This window comes from Dendropsophus ebraccatus, chromosome 2, assembly GCF_027789765.1.
Source record: "Dendropsophus ebraccatus isolate aDenEbr1 chromosome 2, aDenEbr1.pat, whole genome shotgun sequence".
Taxonomy (NCBI): Eukaryota; Metazoa; Chordata; class Amphibia; order Anura; family Hylidae; genus Dendropsophus; species Dendropsophus ebraccatus.
Genome location: NC_091455.1, coordinates 63,918,225 through 63,941,307, shown reverse-complemented (window position 1 = coordinate 63,941,307; position 23,083 = coordinate 63,918,225). Strand labels below are relative to the sequence as shown.

The 23,083-nt window shown below is 42.7% G+C and overlaps 1 protein-coding gene and 1 long non-coding RNA gene across 2 annotated transcripts in view; one reads left to right on the top strand and one right to left on the bottom strand.

The window, feature by feature from the left end:
* CDH2 (cadherin 2) overlaps positions 1–4,906 on the bottom strand; it is a 231,529-nt gene extending 226,623 nt beyond the window's left edge. The window contains exon 1 of the mRNA XM_069957672.1: positions 4,273–4,906. Coding sequence (XP_069813773.1) covers positions 4,273–4,350 — 78 coding nt within the window. The 5' untranslated portion in view covers positions 4,351–4,906. The remainder of the gene's footprint in view (positions 1–4,272) is intronic.
* LOC138783227 (uncharacterized) lies at positions 4,850–22,644 on the top strand. The gene is made up of 5 exons (XR_011361651.1): positions 4,850–5,185; positions 13,419–13,516; positions 16,412–16,473; positions 17,246–17,293; positions 22,488–22,644. It is a non-coding gene; the product is annotated as an uncharacterized lncRNA (long non-coding RNA).
* Positions 22,645–23,083: the final 439 nt, after the last annotated feature.

The following is a 23,083-nucleotide window of genomic DNA, read 5'->3' as shown; positions in this document are numbered from 1 at the left end:
GGGTAAGACACCTCTTCTATTCTGTAAGCACAGGCATCAGCTCAGCTGTCAATTTATTATTTGCTAAAGTTTAAAACGATCCCAATACTTTTTCTGACTGGAGGGCTGGAAGTAGATTTCACTGCAGAAGTTTAATCAATATGGCCTCCGGTCACAAGCAACAGTATAATGCTGCCTCCACTATTTGGTCAAAAATAAGCGCATGATATAAACATTAGTTTATTCTCCTTCCAAATCAGGCAGGTAATGAGTGCAACCTAAAACTGCTGATGGCTCCTAACTTATCACAGCCTGGGCAGCAATTCTGTATGTGTCAGTGGATTCCTACATATGACTAATAGTACATTGTCTACCCTATTTATTCATGGAATAATCAATGTAAAATCCTGTGTTTGTTGATTCACTTCTGCCATACCTATTTTTACACATATATATGTATATATTTGTCTGTTTCCTTTTGCTGCTGATTTATATTAAACTGCCTGACAAGAAATCTATGCACAGGCACTGGGCTTTATTTTAGAAATATATTACTGTATATGAATTTCAAGGTTAGCACGTTGCAAAAAAAAATATAGACATCTATAATATATATTTTTGTACCAACCTCATACGACTAAAATGAATTCAATCCAAGTCAGGCTCAGGTAGTAAAATGCACAAATTTAAGAGCAAATACCATATAATTTATTGTGTCCTTGACGGTGAACGGAGATTTACAACATTTATTTAGGAAATGCATGGTAGTAAAAAAAAAAGGAGTAATAAATATATAGAGCGTCTATGTGAAATAAAATAGGTACATGACACATGCCAATATGAACTGGAGCAAAACCACTAAGGGGAAATGAAAATTCCACAGCTGTAACATTACTGATGCCCCTGATACTGATGAAACACAAGTCCATTTCCTGTTTGCCTGGCTTCAAATGTTAAACTTACCCTGCATAAGAGCTTATCTAAAATCTCCCAACAAGCTGTCACCTTCTCACATTAAATCCCCAGAAATAAAATGTCACATGCTCAGGAGTGCACAGCGTCTCCCGCTAAGACAAATACGCAGCCTTCCTTATCGGACACAAACTCATTCTGGTGCAGCAAAATGGAATTAAGGTGAAAATACTGAACGCCGGTCATTGATCGTCTCTTAATATTCCTGCTGAATGCGTCACTCATCGGGAGAGAGGACAATTCTTTGGAGTGCATGAGAAAAAAAAAAAAAAAAACAGGATGGAATTAGACAGAAGTCCACATTTTCCCATAGAGAGGAAAGAATGGCTGCCTGTGTGAACAGTGGGGCCTAAGAACACGGCCAGCCTCAGTCCAGTGAGCAACGGCAAAAGAGGCAAAAAGACACTTCCCTTTTATCCTCGGAGACCTGCACAATAGTTCTCAAGCTGTTCTGGGGTAATTACTGTCTAAGAAATAGGAAAGGGACTGGTGTGATCCGTGTAGATGTAACGTTACATATAGCAGGGAAAAGTTCATGGAACAGATTGTAGAGCACACAAGGCTGAACACATTTATCATGCTGGCTGCCGCAGTCAGGAGTGAAGAAGTTTATTCCCTTCCCATGTGGGAAATGGCTGGGGTTAGTGGGTTAGCAGAGTGACTTGTCGGTGAGGAATATGTGGTTACAGTGGCCGCTTTATATCACTTCTCATTTGGGGACTACTGTGCACCTCCAATGAGAAGCGCAGGGGTAGCGGCTGAATTATGGTCGTCTCCTTGGAGAGACAACAGTGACTTTAGTGACTTTTCCTATCATTCTCATTTTGCAGAAACATAGCGTGGAGAGAGCATAAAAGCAGGAAGCCAGTCAGCACATTATGGCTTATAGACTGTAAAACCTGGAGGCAGACTGTAAGTAATCCCCACGGCTCGGCTGGCTCCAGTTTAAACACCATGGACAGTACTCAGCATAGAAGCCGAGCTGAAAGGAGCAGAGAAAACAAAAGCAAAATGAGGGAGAGGAGAATGACAGGAGCAGAAGAGAGGAAGGCAAGACACATCGACACGAGGAATGACCCTCTATAACGGATGGTAGGAAAATAACATGAAAATAGAGGAAATGCCTGCTGCACATCTCTAGCTGCCATTTGAATAAAGCTTATTGTGAGCATTAGTAAATAAGAAAGCCATGGATGGGAGGGGGTAAGTAGACACCACTCCCACCACCTTATTGTCACCATGTAAAATCACACAAAGAAATGCTTGGCTGCTAAACATGCCCGCCACACAAAGAGCTAGTCACTTAGCCTTAAGACCTCCGCCCCATAGAAGTGGGAAAGGCCATCCCCATCATGGGAACTTCTCTCTGCATTATACTACAAGGAGTGGATACATGTTATATAGGTAGTCAGGTTATATAGGGATGGAGGCTCAAGCTCCCCATCATGTAAATAGTATTAAGCAATGCTGATCTGCACCATCTGTGCTGCACTTGCCCACAGCCATCGTTTTAACCCCTATTTTAGGCGTTTAAGGAGAGGTACCAGATTGACCTTCTTTTCCACTGGTAATGTAACTCTTCAAAGGTGCCCATCAAGAATGCTTATAAAGTAGCTGCAGGCACATGGATCCCCAGGGGGCAGCTAAACCAGATTGTGTTGTAATCCTTTCAATTGCCATGGTGACACAAGGGCACTTCTGGTGTTTGGTTACCCCCTGGGTCTATCAGGTGGTACTCTTACTAATACACGAGTCACAGACATGTGGTGGGCACTGTGCAGAGTACAAGTCTCACTCAATTGTTAGGGCAGTAGGGGAATAATGTAAATCTTGTGTGGACTAAGTAAAACAGGCTGAGACTGGCAGGACACATAATAGCTGGTGTCATATTCACCCCCTCTGCACACTGTATGTAGTAAATGTCCTACTATCCAGCTCTCACACTCTCCTGCACTTCACATCCTATGGGGAAGAAGAATGGAGGAGGCTGAGTCTCATCTTCTCACTGGGGATTGAAGAATAAAGCATAATAGGACTAGAAGCAGCAGCACACAGGGTGCCATAGGTGCTGGCAGTGCACACACATGGCCTGATCCTACACTGCACTGTACAGCATGAGATAACCCAGTCACTGACTACAGGCAGGTGCATGGGAGGTGCAACCAATACCATGGGGACAAATCCTGTGCAGTACAAGTCATCGACCCCAAGAGGCCTACAGGACCTGCAGAGATAAGAATTACATAGAGGTACACCATACACCAGCTACAATGAGGGCAGGGGGCAGAGAGGCACTCTACAGACCACCCAGGGCCAGACCCTACTAACCCACAAGTATAAGGCTTGTACCATGGTGCACCAGCCAGTGGTGAGCACTTGTTATAAAGTATGGATGGTGTAGAGAAAAGCTATAAATCTATGGCGTGTATAGTGAATGGGATGTGCTGATCTGTAGGTAGTAAACATGTGTAAGTGATCTATAAGAAGTGGCATGTAAAGGGCATAAAGAGAGACATGCATACAGCGTGCAAAATGAGATGGATAAAGTATATAGGGCGAGAATCATTGACTATGTAGAGTGCCATATATGCAGTATGAAGACTGGCATGTGTATCATGGCATATATAGAGTATGTGGAGTGACATGTAAAGAGTATGTAAGGTGGCATCTATAGAGTATGTAGAATGGCATTTATATATGTATGGAGATAAGTATAGAGTGCCATGTATGTATGGATGTGTATGGAGTGCCCTGTATGTATGAGATGCCCTGTATGTATGGTGATGTGTATGGAGTGCCCTGTATGTATGAGGTGCCCTGTATGTGTGGTGATGTGTATGGAGTGCCCTGTATGTATGAGGTGCCCTGTATGTGTGGTGATGTGTATGGAGTGCCCAGTACCTGTATAGAGTGTCCTGTATGTATGGATGTGGATGGAGTGCCCCTGTATGTGTGGTGATGTGTATGGAGTGCCCAGTACGTGTATAGAGTGCCCTGTATGTATGAGGTGCCCTGTATGTATGGTGATGTGTATGGAGTGCCCAGTACGTGTATAGAGTGCCCTGTATGTATGGAATGCCCCTGTATGTGTGTGTGGTGTGCCCTGTATGTATGTGTGTGGAGTGCCCTGTAAGTGTATAGAGAGCCCTGTATATGTATGGATGTGTATGGAGTGCCCTGTAAGTGTATAGAGTGCCCTGTATATGTATGGATGTGTATGGAGTGCCCCTGCATGTGTGTGTGGTGTGCCCTGTATAGATGTTCATGTGTGCCAGGGGTGCCCTGTCCATGGTGTAGCGGTGCAGGCTCCGGGTACAGTACCTGGTGCAGCAGCAGGGCCGCCAGGATGCGCAGGGTCGGCAGCAGGCAGCAGCGCACTCCGGGCTCTCTTCGGCACATGGTGTAGTGAGGACACGGGTGATGATGGCTTCTGATGAACACTAATAATAACACCCCAGCGTCCCAGATCTGTGACCGGCAGCGGAGGCGATAGCAGCAGTGGTGGCGGCGGCGGTGCCGTCCTCCCCGTGCCCAGCACACACACTGGGTGATTTCCAGAGAATCCTGCAGTTGCCACCCTCCCCCCGGGAGGAGTCCCCGGGCTGCTGTACAGTGGATGCGTCCCTCTCTACTGGAGATGCTCTCCCTATTGTCTGTACTCCACGGCGGATAACGGAGGCGGCGGGCAGCAGGATGGTCCGGGTCCAGCAGAGGCTGCACTTGTGCTGTGAAGTGATGGCAGCCCGGGCTCAGTCCTCCTCACTGTACACGGCCGAGGTGGCTCCTTCATAGACCGCGCTCTCCCGCTAGAGCATCACTCGGAGAAGCGCTCCCCTCTCTGTCTCCCTCCTCCTCGTCCTCCTCCTCCTGCTCCTCACACACTGATAACAATACAAGGCGCTGGCTGCAGGAGTCCCGGGCGGCTGCTGCTGCTGCTGCTGCTGTTGGCGGCTCCTCCTCCCCCCTGTCACCGTCTCCTCACATACTAGTCGGTGAGGTGCTCGGCGGCCCCACGCCTCGTCCTCCTCACACAATCCTCCTCACCCCCCTGTAGCCACTTTATGGTGAGGACCACAGAGAGCCGCTCCTCATAGCCGGCGGATCGATAACATGGTGGCCGCTCTCCTGCAATTAATACTTCATTAATGTGAAACATGGCGGCACTGACCGCCCCACCTGACTGAGGAGAACCTCACCTCAAAGTACTGAGGCCCCACAAGAGCCATTATGTGAGGTAAACATGACAGGTGCCGCTTCCCCCCAAATATCACAATACTGCACCAAATACGGGAAATCAGTGATGAAATCCTTCATTTTAGCTTTTACGCCTTTCTTTTGTTTTCTTAAAAAACTTAAATACTGACATGTAGTTTCCGCAATGGCTGCAGGTCACGTATGTAATGTTTGGCTATGAAAAGTACAGGTTAATAATAGAGATGAGCGAATCTCGAGCACATCTGACTTCGTCCGAACCTGAACGCTCTGCATTTGATTACCAGTGACTGAAGAAGTTGGATGCAGCCCTAGGGAGTCTATGGCTGTATCCATGTTTCCAAGCAGCCTGATGGCTGCATCCAACTTCTTCCACCACCAGTTAGGCTGGGTTCACACTGCGTTTTTGTAATCTGTTTAATGTATATGTTTTATGGAAAAAAACAGATGCAATTGTGTCATCCGTTTAGATCCATGTTTCCATTGACTTCTATTAATTAAAACAAAAAACATCGAAACGGACACAAAAATAGTGTTGACTACTTTTTTCTGTCCGTCAAAATTAACCAATTAAAAATGGATACGTTGAACGGATTGCAAAAACGCAGTGTGAACCCGTCCTAAGTTAAATGCAGAGTGTTCAGGGTTTGAACGAACCTAAGTGTGCTTGAGGTCTGCTCATCCCTAGTTAATAATTAAACCCATAGATGTGCGTTGCAAATGTACAACGTGTTGTAATATAACCCTACCTCCTCTGAGGCTTGGTTCACCTTTCCACCGGAGCTCTGTTTTGAGCCTCCATCAAAGAGTCCACAGCCCCACAAAACAGAGCCGGATGGTCCATTCAATAATGGACACTAACTGATGCAGACAGATACCCAAATATCCTAGATCGGTCCATCTGGTTTCTGTAAAAAAATAATCCTTAAAATGTTGTGCTGTTTCTGGGAAGTCATTCAGTTGTAAACTTGAAGGGACCTTTGAAACCCGAAAGCTAACAGTTTTTGTTGGCCAATAAAGGTATCACTCTTAAAATACTGTGATCAAAAGTATTTGTCACCAGGTAAAAAAAGTCATGAACACTGAGCTAGTTCACAAGCAACATAGCCACCATATTCCCTGTAGTACAAGAGTAGGGGCCACTCACAGGGCTGTGAGATCGTTTGGGTTCTGTCCTTACCACCATCACTGTTAGGGTTTATTCACATATAATGTATGTATAACGAATGTTATACTTTGTACAATTTGTATTGATAACACTGCCATGTATGATGGCTTTCCCAACCCAGCAGACACCAATGGACGCCTCAACTTATAAATGGGTCCATTGGGTTTTGCCGAAAAATAGTTCTGCATGTTATATTAATGTTCTTTTGAAATACTGAAGAACCTAGCAATGGAGGCTTCAAACAGAGCTTCTAATGGCCTAAACCAATCTGCAGACCCAGGGTCGGCTCCAGGTTTTTGCGGGCCCTGGGCAACAGAGCCTCAGCAGGTCCCTCATCCATTCATCCACTATATGCAATCCCTTGAGACACCACTAACATACACAAACACATACTTTATTGACACATACACTACTGACTAACACACACATTACTGGTTGACACATATTACTAAATGACACACATTTTACTGACTGACACACACAATATTGACTGACACACACACACTTACACGCACACATTACTGACTGTCACACACATACATTACTGACTGACACCCACACACACATTACTGACACACACTGTTGACTGATGCACACATTTACTGACTGACTAACATTCACACACAGCACTTACAGCTCAGTCTTCTCCCTCTTCCTCTCTGCCAGACGATCTCCACACTGTAGTATTGAGGTGATCAGGTCCTTCAATCACCTCTCTCTGCAGGCCGCTGGCAGGTCCTGCTTTTTCTCGGTTTTCTGATGTTCAGTCCGCTTATGCTGCACTACAGTGAGGGGGCTGAACATTAGAACACTGGGTCCCCCTCCTCTCTGGGCCCCTGGAGGCGCTGCGGGCCCTGGCACTTGCCCTGTGCTGATGCTGGTCCTGTACAGACCCCTCTATTTCCTCCACAATCTGGGGTAGATTTAGCAAACCCCTCCATATAGCATCCCCTGTGGGTAATCTCCCCCTTCCTTTTCAAGGAAGTAGTATCCTCCATACTCCCAAACTCATTTGGCTCTGGTACAGTCCCCCAGTGTCTTCACTCCTTCCCCCTCTGCGCTCAGTGATATCACTCTTGTGACTGCAGGCCTAAAGTTGACTGTGCCGCATTTACAGGGGAACTGATACAAGCCCAGTATTTGTAACCCAGTCAACGGCAAGTCCTAGGCTGGGATTTTTCTCACCTCTATGTCATCCCTTTGGAAAGTATAATGTGGGTTTATATTTTTCTGTGCACACTAGTAAAGGGTCAGCCGTAAACTGATGTGAGTTTTTAACTTTTTCTGCCTTGATTATCATCCAAAGTCATGTGCACAATAAGAGCAGAAAAATGTCACCCATCCCTTATTATTAACAGACCAAAATACTTTTCTTTCCATAACAACCAAAGTAATGCAATCATTGTTTTTTTGGTCATTATTTCGTAGGGGCTAATTCAAGCAAAGAGGCCACTCACTCTCAGGTTGTGAACTCTACGTAAATTCTCGGACAGTGTGTAAAAATAGACATGTCGCCTGTGTCTGTAATAAAATATAGATGTGTTTTTGCAGCTGGAAGAGCTGGTGCAGGTTATTGTGATTGTAATTATCTTTTTACAGTTCACAGTAAAGGCTGCTAATGTGTTCATATCCCACAAAACTCCACAGCAAAATACAATACATGTGAATGGGATTACCAAAACTGTTTGCAGTGATGTATCGGCTGCAGATTTAATTACATTCTGTACATTTCCAAACACTTGTTATATCAGGCAAAATATACACATATAACTGCAGACTAGAAAGTTGTAAACTAAATTTCTTTCTGACCCAACTATAATCTTATAATTATTATATGACTAGTGTTTGAAGTTTAATTGGTCTATTAGGAAAGGCTGGCTCCTTAGTGAGGCCTATTGGACCTTTAGGTATATTGTTCATTTATTCATTTGCCTTCCCAACCCTGATTCATGAATTAATTTCTCTTCCCAACACTGATAAATGTAAGATTATGCACAAGGGAAAGGAAAATCCAGCGCAAGACTTTTTACTAAATGGGAAAACACCGGGAAACCTGTCGTAGAAAAGAACTTATGAGTTTTACTGTAGCAACCAGTATCAGGCAGCTGGTGCCAAGGCAAATAAGATCACAGGAACATTGATGCAGTGACATACATGCAGACACCAAGGAAATAGGTCTACCGCTGTACAAATCACTTGTCAGACCACACATAGAATATTGTGAACAGCTTTCAGCACCAGTTTACAAGAAAAATAGTAGAGGGAAAAAAAGGGAACAGGCGAGAGGCGGTGTCTTGTGTGATACCGTACAGTAAGGGAAAAGGAAGGTAAGGTGAGTAGAAGTCTTACCTTGTTGCCCCTTGGGCTTAATGCATATCACCCCTGAAATGGGGTACCGATGTAGAGTCCGAATGATCCTGGTGCTGAAGACTGCAAGCTAGTATGGAGTAGCACGCTGGGATGCTCCCTGAGTGGGGGCCGTGGAAAATTGCAGTGCACTGTATCTGATGAAGAGAGCTTAGGCTCTGACAACGAGTTATATTTGTGCTATCTGAAATAAACGCTTTTTATTTCTTTCACCTAAAACTTTGGTCCCATGACTTTGTGAAGACAGCGCTGGTGTTTCCAAGGAGTTTGGAATTTTTTTATATTTTCCTTTCCTGCAAGTTTACAAGAAAGCCATATTAGGGCTGGAGTGGGTTTACAGATAGTCCACCAGAGTAATACATGGAATAGGTGAATTAAAGTACCCAGAAAGAATCTAGAAAGGATGGCTGAGGGGTGACATAGGCTGTATCCATGTTTTCTTGGCATCCCTAGGCCATTATTTTATACTGGCCATCATTATATAATGGCAGTCATAAATAATGATCATAATCATTATGAAAAAAAAAAAAGGCTGGTTTTCCTCTAAAAAAAGACGTTGCAGGAACATAGCCTGACTGTGTATAAGTACAGTCTTGGGCTATGTTCACATGATGTTTTTTCTTTCAGGTTTTTTTTTTTTTTTTTTAACCCGCTAGTGCTGCAGCTAGCTTGGGCTTTAATGACGAAGCTAAATTTTAAAAATCTGACCTGTCTCAATTTATGCAGTTATAACGCTGTGATGCATTAATGTGTGCTAGCGATTGTGAGATGGGTTTTTTTGTGACATATTGTACTTTATATTAGGGGCAAAATTTGGTCACTATCTTGTGTGATTTTTTTGTTTAAAAAATCTAAATATCATGAAAAATTGGAAAAAAAGATTCATTTTCCCTGTTTTTTAAATATCAAACATACGCTATTCAGCATGCGGCGAAAATAACATAATTATTGTATTCTCTTTGTCACTATGGTTATGTCGATACCAAGTTTGCATAGTTTTTTTTTTTATTACCACTTTGACACAATAGAAACTATCTTCCTAAAAAAAGGATAAAAACTGTCGCCACATTGCAAGATCTATAGTGTTCTTATTAGAAATGAGCGAATAGTGAAATATTTGATTCGATTGGATTCAATTTGAATAGCTCCCAATATTCCACTATTCGAACGAAAATCGAATCCCATTATAGTCTATGGGAGAAAAATCCTTGGGACCTGGAAATCAAGATTCGACCACTAGGAGGTCACCAAGTGCACAATGAAACCTCAGGAAATTATGCCAACACCTCTGGAATGCATATGGGACAGCAGGAGAAGCATGCCTGGTTAAATGAACGTAAAGTAGAAGTGTACCTTTTGGTCTAGCGTTACTTGGGTAGTATTAGGTTGTGCGTATATATTACGCATTCGCTCATGCGTATGTATGACGCAATACGTATGCACAATGAATACCAGGACCCCACGTATTTTCAGAGCTGAAAAGAAAACATGGCCCAAAGATCCCCCCCACCACCCACCCCCACCCATTCGGTTTTGCTGAAGCCAAATACCGGGTCCAATTCATGGACAGAATGGATTACAATCTCACAAAGGGATCAGTTCCAAATCCCAATCTGCATAAAAAAAATTTCAACAAAATAATAGTCGGCTTGCGGAGGCAGTTTAATGTAAGAAAAATATCGGGACAGATCTAAAGAAAATGGTCGGACCTAAAAATACAAAAGCCCAGAGTGGCTGAGACAGATTCGTTTAGAGATACGCCAGGGTGAGTAATATGCCGGGAGCCTTAAACTGGGGTGTGTAATATACTGGGAGAAAAACGTGCAGCAAGCTGCATAATAAAAAGGAATGCAAAAAATAAAGACAAACACTGCATTTACAAATAACATTTTTATTAACAAAAAAATAAGAATTTTTAAGAAAACAAAAAAATGAACTCTGCCTTTGGTGTTGCCTTGCCAGCATTGCCTCTCAGCAGGTGACTCGCTGCATAAAGGTCGGTGGACGTGCGCTGGCATGCTGGTTTCAATTCAAAGTTGGTGGGTATTTTTGTTGAAGAAAAAATAAGTTATATAATTAGTATGATAAACTAATCATCCATAACTCAATTTCACCATTGTGTGAACAGATCCTTTCTGTGTTTTTAATCAACTCCTGGTTTTGGTTGCAATATGAGGACCACAATACTGACTGAAATATACGTAGTGTGAACATAGCCTACAACTGTATACTGGATATAGAATTGTTTTTACAACAATAGAAATAAAGGGTTGGTCAACGCCTTCACTGGACACAGACTGCGCAAATCTTAATTAGCAAGATAAGAGGTATTATCCCGTACTGAATAAACAAAAAACAAACATATGTGCAATATATATAAAATAACTTAAGTGCAATATATGAAAGTGAGACTTGTGAATAGCAGAGTTGGAAGTGGTGAAAAAATGCACTGTGGGTGTAAATATGATCTAAACATGGGATCTTGTTAACACACGCAAACGCATTAGTTACAAAAAAAAAAAAAGGAACGCTGAGTGTGAACTTTGCTTTATACTGTGTGCTAACAGTATACAGCCGAATACCGGGTATAGAATTGCTTTTAAAACAATAGAATTAAAGGGCTGGTCAACGCCTTTACTGGTAGCAGACTGCGCAAATCAGAAGTAGCAAGATAAAAGGTATTATCCCTTACAGTATACAGCCATATACCGGATATAAAATTGTTTTTACAACAATAGAAATAAAGGGCTGGTGAACACCTTCACTGGACGCAGACTGCACAAATCAGTAGTAGCAAGATAACAGCTATTATCCCACACACACAATATACTGCTGTGTACACTATCAGTGGGTATAGACTGTCTGTCTCACAACACCTTATACAGTGTATAAACACTGCCTGTCTCACAACAGCTTATACAGTGTGTGTATACACTGCTTGTCTCACAACAATTTATACAGTGTGTGTATACACTGCCTGTCTCACAACAGCTTATATAGTGTGTGTATACACTGCCTGTATCACAACAGCTTGAAAACCTCTGTTTTCTTTATAGTTTTAGACCTAACAAGGGCTTTTGGGCAGAGCTGTCTTATCCATTGGGCAGGGTAGGCGGCTGCCCGGGGGCCCTTGCGTCCTAGGGGGCCCCTGCCGTCCCGCCCGCCCCCTCTATTGCCGCTCACTATGCATATGCATAGTGAGCAGCCCTGAGCCATCCCCTCCGCCCGCTCAGCTGATAGTTAATCAGAAGCCCAGGAAAGTGCAATGAGCAGCACTTTCCTGGGCTTCTGATCGACTCAGTTAAGCAGCGATAGGAGGGGCGGGCGGTCCAGGAACTCACCCATCCGGCGGCCCCAGCAGCTCCTCTCCCGGCAGCGCGCTCCCGACATCCTCCGGCACAGGCAGCGGGGTACAGAGACGCTGCCTGTGTCCTGGATGTGTCGTGCAGCCGGAAACTTCCGGCACAGGCAGTCTCTGTGTACCCCGCTGCCTGTGCCGGAGGATGTCGGGAGTGACGCGCTGCCCAGAGAGGAGCTGCTGGGGCCGCCGGACAGGTGAGTAACTGGTTTGTTGTTTTGGGGGGCACAGGCTACTATGGGGGCACTGGCTACTATGGGGGCACTGGCTACTATGGACAACATGAGGGGGCTATAGGGGGCTATAGGTGGCAGATGGACAACATGAGGGGGGCTATAGGGGGGGATGGATAACATGAGGGGGGCTATGGGGGGAGATGGACAACATGAGGGAGCTATAGGGGGGAGATGGACAACATGAGGGGGCCCTATGGGGGGAATGGACAACATGAGGGGGGCTATGGGGGGAGATGGACAACAGGAGGGAGCTATAGAGGGGAGATGGACAACATGAGGGGGCTATAGGGGGGAATGGACAACATGAGGGAGCTATAGGGGGGAGATGTAAACATGAGGGGGCTATAGGGGGGAATGGACAACAAGAGGGAGCTATAAGGGGGAGATGGACAATATAAGGGGGCTATAGGGGGGAGACGGAAACGACGGGGGTATGGACAACATGAGGGAGCTATAGGGGGGAGATGGACAACATGAGGGGGCTATAAGGGGGAAATGGACAATATAAGTGGACTATGGGGGGAGATGGACAACATAAGGGGGCTATAGGTGGATGGACAACATGAGGGGGCTATAGGTGGATGGACAACATGAGGGGGCTATATGGGGACAACATGAGGGAGCTATAGGGGGGAGATGGACAACATGAGGGGGCTATGGGGGGAGATGGACAACATGAGGGGGCTATGGGGGGGAGATGGAGAACATGAGGGGGCTATAGGTGGATGGAGAACATGAGGGGGCTATAGGTGGATGGACAACATGAGGGGGCTATATGGGGGGAATGGACAACATAAGGGGTCTATCTATATTGAAGAAGGACAACATGAGGGGGCTATATATATATATATATGGGGATGGACAACATAAGGGGTCTACCTATATGGGGCATGGACAACACTGGGGGCTATCTATATGGAGGACTGAAAAAAGGACCATCTATAAGGTGTCTACACAGAGGGGACCATATACTATAAGGGATATATATATATATATAAAAAAAATGTACATAGTGTCAGGGCTACCTACTAAATGAGGGTGTAAAGGGGCCATTACAGATGTGCAGTTTGTATAGAGATGAGGATGGTGACATAATGAGGAACCTAATATGTTTCTTCTCTGGCAGATTCTGTGGATTCCTGGCTCAGAGAAGTTCTCATAATGGCCCAGGGCAGATGGAGAAGAAGGAGAAGGAAGAACTCTGATTAGAGAAGACGTCCCCCCGTGAGTCACCTGATATAACTGCACTGTGATGTATATGGTGTACAGAGCTGTGTAGGGCTTGGGCTACCTCTATATGACTGGATGAGGTGATAGTGTACAGAGGATTATTCAGTAGCAGTGGTGGTGTTAGTCAGTATGTGATGGTATTAGTCAGTGGTGTTGTTGTGGTGGTATTATTTGTCACTTTTAATCTGGTACTGTGTTTTATTGGATTTAGTATACTGGATTTGGTCAGTAACGATATGTTGGTGATGGTTGTGGTGTGGTGTATTATTTCCCCCTTGTATTCTGGTATTATTGGTATACAGGATTTGGTCAGTAACAGTATGGTGGTAATATGTATGGTGATAATATTTCCCTCCTATATACTGGTATTATTGGTAATATCAGTCTTGGTATACTGGATTTGGTCAGTGATAGTATGGCAGTAATATGTATGGGGATATTTGCTCTTTATATACTGGTGTTATTGGTAGCATACAGTAGTATACAGTGTTATCATGCAAAGAAAATTGTCTTATAGCCCAATTAAAGCGGCCAATTATCGGTAACAAGCGCTCCTAGGAAGCCCCATGTAAAAGTGCCAGAGATCAGCTGACAAGCGAGCAAATGCCAGATATTCCGCTGATTTGATCTTTTGTGCGGCTGTAATAATCATTGCTGTCGGCCACACATCTCTGTGTATTCCTGCCCTGCTGATTAGCAATCGTTTGCAGCCCTACACTGCCCCATATCACGCCGTGTAACTGGACCCTTATTAATGTTACCATACATAAGTATGGTGGCTGAAGGGTGGGCCCCAAGAATGATTTCCCCTGGTGGGCCCAAGGCACTCCAGTCCGACACTGCACTGCACTAATACCGTAGTACAGTGTATTGCCTATGTCAGCATCGAGCTGACAGGCAATTTACACAGCCATGCCTCTTGAGGCTTTACCCAGGACCAGTGTAGAAGGCTCCCGGGATTGCCATGAAGACGATCGGAGGCCCGGACCTCGCCGCAGGACTTCTGATCAGGTGAGTATAGTACCGCACCTGACCGAAACCCGTTTTATATGCCGCTGTCATGACTTGACAGGCATATAACGGGTTAAAACTACCCAGAGCGGTAAATTACCGATCCGGGAAGTTGCAGCAGGAGCTGACAGCTGATCTCCTGCTGTACCGGCGCTCCTGCATCAGTACAATTTATTCTGTCCCGCCATAAAAAGCCGACAGTGACAGAATAAAGCCCAGTAGTGACCGCCGTAAAAATCCGATAAGTTGGTCACTAAGGGGTTCAATGAAATCCGGCATTTTGAGTTCAAAATTAGTCAGTCATTTCACATTTTGGAAATCTGCCATTACAATAAAGCTGTTGGTACATTATTATAGTTCAGGTGGACTGTTTGCCTTTGGGTGTGTCTTTATTTAAAGAGTCCATTGAATTTAATAGTAAAGATGGTGAAAGGACAGTAAAAAATTAAAAACTGTGTAAACCACTAAAATATACTGTCCATCGTTTGTAAAAGACGTGTGAAAATAATTCTCATGATCATTATCTTGACGTCCGTGCAAACAATGTCCGTTATTTAATACACTGTCCACATTGGGAGGTTGTCATTCAATTGATTTCAATGCATTGCATTGAAGTCAATTAAAATGCAGTAATAATGGATGTCATTGTGAAAATAAAAAGCGGACACCCTCCGCTTTGCGCAGCTCTCTGTTCAAAGAATTGACACGTCAATTCTTGGAACGGAGAGCAAAGGTGCGAGAGCCTCCCATTGATAGACATAGCAGGCAGTATTTGTCACCGAGTCCACAGGCGGGGGTCCTTAGCGTCGCTCATTCCGTAGTGTGAACAGGGCCTTAGGGAAGCATGACCAGGAACTGATAGCTATGGGAGGCACAGAGGTTAGCTATGTTGTGGAAGGCACAGAGGTTAGCCATGTTGCTTTGTAGTGTTGGAGTCCTGGGATAACAGCTGCGTCTATGTCCCCCAATGTTTGTATGGATTGTATCACACTCTCCAAAATATTGTCAGCCTCATTGAGGACAGGGACCAATATACTGTAAGTGACTACAATCTCTGTAGAGCACTGCAGAATAAGTTGATATAAATGAAGGAACAATATTTGTATTGTACTATAAAGATTTACAGTGTCTGGGCAGTGTAATATAGAGAGGACAGATGCTATTGCAACAGAATCCTGGCCTGTTTTAGCCCTGCCCTGCTGAAACACCACTCACCTGAACATTGCTGACCCCTGTGACCTGGAAGTTCTGTAAATCAATAAATCTAATCTGCAAATCTAAAAATACTTTAGGATACTCAGGGGCACAGAGATGAAAATTAGTTGGAGGAAACAACTAAGGATTTCAAATTACAAATGACTGCGCCAATTTTCATTTTTTCCTCGCCTTCTAAGAGCTACAGTGCCTTTATTTCTACAGGGGCCATGAAAGGGCTTGTTTTTTTCAGGAACAAGTGTACTTTGTAATGGTGCCTTTTAATCTACCAAAAAATATATGACAGAACTCCAAAAATCTTTACAGTGAAACTGACATGTTATCCTTATTTTATATCTCAGTCTGAACAAAACAGTATGCAAGATATTATAGCTTTTATTATTTTTTTCATAGTAAAACTTTTTTTGCAATAATTATTATTAAAATTGCTCTATTGTGACTCTTATAGCGGTTTTAGTTTTTCACCTACAGGGCTGTATGGGGTGTCATTTTTTGTGCCATTATCTCTAGTTTTTCTAGTTTTCATAGCTATGTAGAGAAGATGTTTTGATCACTTTTTAAATTTTTTTTTTGTATATAATGTAACAAAGTCAGCAATCATGGCATTTATTTCCAACTTTATGCCATTAACAATATGGGAACACTATTGTTTTATTTTAATAGATCGAACAATGACCTGAGGAAGGTTCAAAGACAAGATTGCCAATCGGACTGCATGGAGGAAGGTAAGAGACCTCCAGCAGTTCGGGAAAGCAATTGGGACACCCACAACCACACTGCAGGGTTCCCGATCGGTAAGTAACAGGAGCTGCTCCTGTCACATACACTTAAGCGGTGCGATTGTGCAGTGATAACAGCATTCAAGGGGTTATTGACAGGCTGACGCATGATCACTGTGGCCTGTCATTATAAGTAAGGGCCCAGCTGCCGATAGCTCCCAAGCTCACTTTATGGTGCTGTGCTGTACGGATACCGCATAGGTCGTCTGGTGACAGGTGCCGGTACAGCATGGGTTGGCAAAATCCACTGGGTCATTATTAGGTTAAGGCCAACATAGGTACCTGCTAGCTTTTGTTTACTTTATTGTGTGGTCCAACTTGTTTTGTCTAAAGCATTTTAACTAGGTTCTCAACATTATTTAGCTTTATCAGAAAAGGGTTCAATAATTGGGATGCTCCAGTAAATGAAGATTTCCGTTTAATTTGAATGGCAATGACTTTAAATTGTTGGATATTCATGTTCACTTATTCCAAGTCAATAAAACCATAAGACAGAGCCAATTGGAAAGGAAGATGTGTTGCTATGTACCCATTTTAAGAGCTCTAAAGGAGGGGGAGGGAGATATAATAAGTGTTAGAAATACTATTACCAAAAATTCATGTATGTTTACAATTAAAAGTTGATTTGAGTAATAGATGTTATGATGATACATTACCTTTAAGACTCACACACGGTTGAAACTATAAAGAAACCAAGAATTCCTTCTGTATATTGCAGATTGCTTTAGGCAGAGAAGACCTTTGTTCACCTTTAAGAAGAGGACATGTAAGTTGCTTTGCTGTTTTTTTATTTATTTTTTTTTTTTTCCATTTTTACAGTATGTTGGCAAGAGCAGGCCTTTTTATAGCATGGTGGAAAGGAGCCTAATATAAGTTAATTTACAGCACCAGGTACTGAATTACATAAATACAAATTAATTACAGTATGGGGGCACAAAGGGTGGGGGGTGGGGGTCTAATAACAGTACAGGCGCACAAAGATGCCGACTTGGCAAATTATCGCTCTAAGACAACTATCAGCCAAAAAAACAGGTATGTCCAGGGTTTTCTGGTGACAGACGGCCGTGGCGTATCTGTATGTCCTAGGGGTTAAGGTCACCTGTGATAAGTTCAGTAGACTTGACAGTATTTCAAATAACAGAGCCCTGTCTTCATAAGGTCTCACAGGTGACAAGGTATATCAGAGCAAACACCAAGCCATGAGGGGAAAAGAATGGCCTGTAGAGCTCAGAGACAGGACTGTGTGGAGGCACAGATCTGGAGAAGGGTACAAAACGTTTCTCCTGCACTGAAGGTTCCCAAGAGTACAGTAATTTCTTTTGGGAATGTCTTCATAATCCTTAAGTGGAAGAAGTTTGGAATAGCCAGGACTCCTTCTGAAGCTGGCTGTCCTACCAAGCTAAGTAATCAAGGGAGAAGGGCCTTGGTAAATGATGTGACCAAAAATCCAATGGCCCCTCTTGCTGAGCTTCAGAGATCCTATGGACAGAAACTTCCAGAAGGTCAACCACTGCAGCACTTCACTTGTATGCCGGTCTTACATAAATCCCTGACCCCATGGCCCATGCTGGATTTACTAAAAGGTGAGCACGGATTTGAAGAATATTAGAGTGCAGAGTATGCAGGGCACATTCTCAGCTGGTAACACAATTGTCAACTGATCCCAGACCCCTTATCATTTGATATTCACTCTCCATTTTTATTGCTACATTTATTAATTTTTCAGAAAACCACCTTTTAAATTATATCACTTCATGCTTAAAGTGTAACTGTCTTTTAAAATATTTTTGCAGAGATCAATAGTACAAGCGATTTTAAGAAACTCTTTTACAGCCTCCCACGCTCACTTCTTATTTGTTCATTATCATGCAAAACCGTCGGCATTACAGAGGAGCAAAGTAAAGACAAGTTTGCTGTGTCCATTATAATGTATAGAGGCGCTGAGGGGGATGAGTGTGGAGGAAGAGCAAACAAAAAGCCTGTGCAGTTTGTAGACTGGGCAAAGAAAAGCTGAATTCACTGGTCAGGCTGATAAGTGCTAAGTCCCTATGAGAACACATACTCGCAGCGGGATTGACATCCTGCTGTGAGTATGTGAGTTAACCCCCACAGCCCGCTGCCAAGAGCATACATTACCTGTTAGGGGCCGCGGCTGCATGTGGGGCTCCTGGCTCCGGTCCCCCTCAGCTAATCCGCACTGGATCCGCAGCGGATTTCGCTGCAAATTCGCGATGTGAAATCCGCTCCAGATCCTTTACGTGTGAAGGCACCCTAATAGCAACTGTTTCTCATGCTGTATAATGTCTAATATGGAGAGCACTAACAATATTCTTTCTAGGAAAGGTGCCCTATTATGCCCTATTCTTATGTTTTGCTTTAAAATTAATGTTAATGGTTATGTCCATCTATAAAAAAAAATTTTTTATTGTTCTACTGCACTTGATATAAAAAGATTACACAGTTGTGCAAATAGTCTTGGATTTCTGTAGTCTTGGGTCTACAGCTCTTTTACAGACCTACACATTTTATACATACATAAAGCTTTTAACATATTTCTGTAAGGTATCGAATGATAATTTTGGGTTCTATGTTATTTGCATAGCACATTCAAATCAATGGACAATGGAATATGCAAATAGTGTAGGTGCACTGTGGTATTCTTTTTAACACCACTGGTTAAAATTATGTCTGCTACATCTGTATGCATCACCATGATATTAGTCTACAAATAAACTGTCAGGGCAGATCAGGGCACACACCCACTGTCCGTGCCTACTTGTCTCAAGACCACCCTGAATGATGGTGGACAACAAGAAGCCGTTCCTTACGTTGGAATAAGGGGGCACAAAAAAAACAGGACAAGGACAGACAAAACAAAATGACGGATGGGCCAGACCAAGTTGCAGAGCCAAAGAGTAGTCAGAAACAAGGTCAGATATAACAGGAGTTCAGATTTAGCAGAAATAAGGAGCGTAAAATCGTTACAGCAAGTAAAATCCTATGACAGGCCCAAGTCCCGGTCCTAGAGGTCCTATAATATACACAATGACTGCCAGTGCCAGTGCATATACCAAAAATGTCAGTATGTCTAACATACTGTTGTTATCCAAGGTTAAAAATTTTTAAAAATCACTGTGTGATATAATAGTGTTACCAATTCTGCTAAAATCTCTCTACTCTATTAATGTTTCTTCATGTATGCTGACATGCTGTCCATTGTGACTACAGGTCGCTGCTGGGCACAGGACTGATATTCAGTCTATAGTGACAGGCCAATGAATGTTTACATCTGTCAGCTGTCATGTGACTATGGTGGGGGCCAAATTGTATTGTACAGTTTGTTATTTTTCAATAGCAAAACCCTTATAACTATAGAAGTGAATTGTAGGGCTGCTGAGAATTACTAATTTTAAACCAACTTGCAGACCTACCAGACTATACAACAACATATGTTCTACTAAAATGTTTAACATTTAATTTTTAGCTACTTTGCCATCCTACGGATAAAAGGAGAAAAATAATGATTATCAAGCATACTGAGAAATACAGATAGATGATGAATGCTAAATATGATGTAGAATGCAATAGGCAGAGTTAATATTCAAAATGTGCAAAAATGCAGATTCAAGGGATATTCCAATCTCACCTAACATTGCTAAACTTGTAGAGTTTGTCAAGTAATAGTGCATATCTTTGCACTCACATTCAATTGGCAAACTTGTCCCCTTTTGCTGATAAGCTGGTTATTCCCTCCGACTGTTGTCATTGTTAACAGCTCATTGTCTAGGTTACTGACTACAACTCAGCCCTAAGTCTGGCTGGTAGATAAATAGCTAATATATATATATATATATATATATATATATATATATATATATATATACACACACACACATATATATATATATATATATATATATATATATATTATTTTTTTACATTATATACACTCTGGGGCCCATTATTGAATGTCTGTGTCTATCATATCACAAAGTTTTGCGCAAGGACCTCCCCCTACCCCTGTGCAAAAACTGTTTAAGTTTGAGCCTTATGCACCAATGCACCATGTGGGTGGACAGAGGTTGGAAAAGCACCAGGACAACTTTATAAATTTGTGCGGTCAGATTAGTCAGAAACTAGGCTAAAATCTACGCTAGCTGGCATAGATTTTTTTGCCTGATGCGCAGCACCCTCTGCTGTGTGCCTATTGATAAATCCAGTGGCAGGAAACCGGCAAAATTTAAAATTAGATAAATCTTCTCCTAGATCTCTATACATATATACTATAATTATCTATCAATCCATACACAGTCTGGCCACTGCTTTTTAAGGCATTGCACTGGTTGGTAACTTAAAAGGGTTATCCAGTGCTACAAAAACATGGTCACTTTTCCCCCTCTCTTGTCTCCAGATTGTTTGTTTTTTATGTTTAAATCATACATATGGCTAAACTTTGGCCCGTGCTCCCTCCAAGATTATATTTGGTCTTCTCCCTGTTCAAAAGAAGAGACCAAGCACAGGCAGTCCTAGTCCACCTGTCCATCATGCAGGTTGTATATCAACTGAGGACAATTATAGGGGACCAATCACCACCAAAATGGCCCTGCAGCATTACATACGGTGCTAAACTGATTCTAACTATATAACTAATTGCTACCAGCTCTCCTTCTAGCTCAGGGGTGTCAAACTCAAATACACAGTGGGCCAAAATAAAAAAATTGGAGAAAGTCGTGGGCCAACCTTAATATTTAATGAAGAGTGCATGCAGTGTTTCTGGTACTGTCAGATCAGCGTGCAGCGTTCCTGGCACTACCTATCCTAAAATAATTGTCCCCACATGGTAGTTACCCTTTAATCCCCCAAGCAGTAGGTAATCCCATAATTGTGCCCCATGTAGTAGCCCCCCCCCCCCCCCACATAGTGCCCCATATACTAGCCAGGCCGACTATTAGAGCCCCACATAGTAGCCAGCCCTTCTAATACTGTCTTATAAAGTAGCCAGTCCTTTCAATAGTGCCCAATATAGTAGCCAGCCCTCCCTAATTGTGTTTTATATAGAAGTCAGTCCCTACAATAGTCTCTTATATAGTAGCCAGCCCTCCCCAATAGTCTCCTACATAGAAGTCAGTCCCTAAAATATTCTGTCATACAATACCACCCCTCCTCCATAGTTTTATATAATAGCCATCTCATCTTTCCTGTGTTTGGTCACTTTTTTTTAACAGAAAAAGGTCAAATATCGACACTAAGGGAACATGGACTGCAGTTTGATTAAAACACAGAAAGGTTATGTTCACACACTGTTGAAATTTGTGGATGGCCGCCATTTTAATGGCAAATAAATAATGTTATTTTTAACTGCAATGTTTTTTTGCCATTAAACATAGTTTGTGGTTCCAATTCACTACTGGCTTTGATAGCAAAATACTGACCAAAAGGCTAAGGGCCCTATTACACGGGACGATTATCATGTGAAAAATCGTTAAATCGTTCGAATTTAAAAGATAATCGTTCTGTGTAATTGCACAAAAAAATCATTTATATGTGGTTGATCATTGATTTAGATCTGAACCTAAAATTATTGTTAATCGTTCGTTAATCGTTCGCTGTAATTCCACGTTCGTTCGCTCAAGTTCCGCATTTTTTCACTAATCGTTTAGTGTAATTGCACGTTGTTCATTGTTTTTCTGCGATCAGAAGGTATAAACGATCATAGTAACGATCGCAATAACGATCATAGTAACGATCGTAACTAACGATTATCGTTCTGTGTAATATGGTGAACGATTTCAGGTTAACGATAAACAATCTCGTTTGCAAACGTTAATCATTAGTCGTTAATCGTTAAAAATGTGAGGGACTATATACGTATTTTATACAGTGGATTTCAGAAAAAAAAAGAAACATATATTGTACTGCATCCATCTTCAAACTAATTCCAAATTCTTTTGTTTATATAGGTCTCTTGTCCTGCCATTATGTGGTATATGCGAGGACTGATACTTTAAAGTTGTTATGTATGATGCTACCATACAGTATATGGCGGTACAAAAGGATCTAGCACTGTGACCTTTGATTCAGAATTGGCACTGGTGGAGCATGCTGTCTTCCAGACAAGGAACACTTGGTGCGCCATGGCACTGTGCACAGGGCACCTGATGTACCCTGAAAGTTTAACTATGTTAGTCGAGTTGGTAATGCCTTTTTAAATTGAACCAAAAAAACAGGCATATATGCCCTGTGTGCAAAAGATTATACATAAGTCAGTAACCCCCACCATGGTTCTCCGGCACGTGACTCTTAATAAATCCTGGCCAAATCACATGGTTTGCACACATTTAGGACCTTTTTACTGAATTGTGGGAGGCACACAGTTTCATAAATGTGACCATTTTTGTATGATGTGGCCCCATGTGCCAACATTTGTTCTGCAAACATGGCATAAACCGAGCCGTCTATTAGGTTTTATAAAGTTACACAAGAGTGTCTAGAGATGCACTAAATGTACCAAACAGCATGAACCAGATGTGTAAACTTAGTACCACTTCAGACTGCC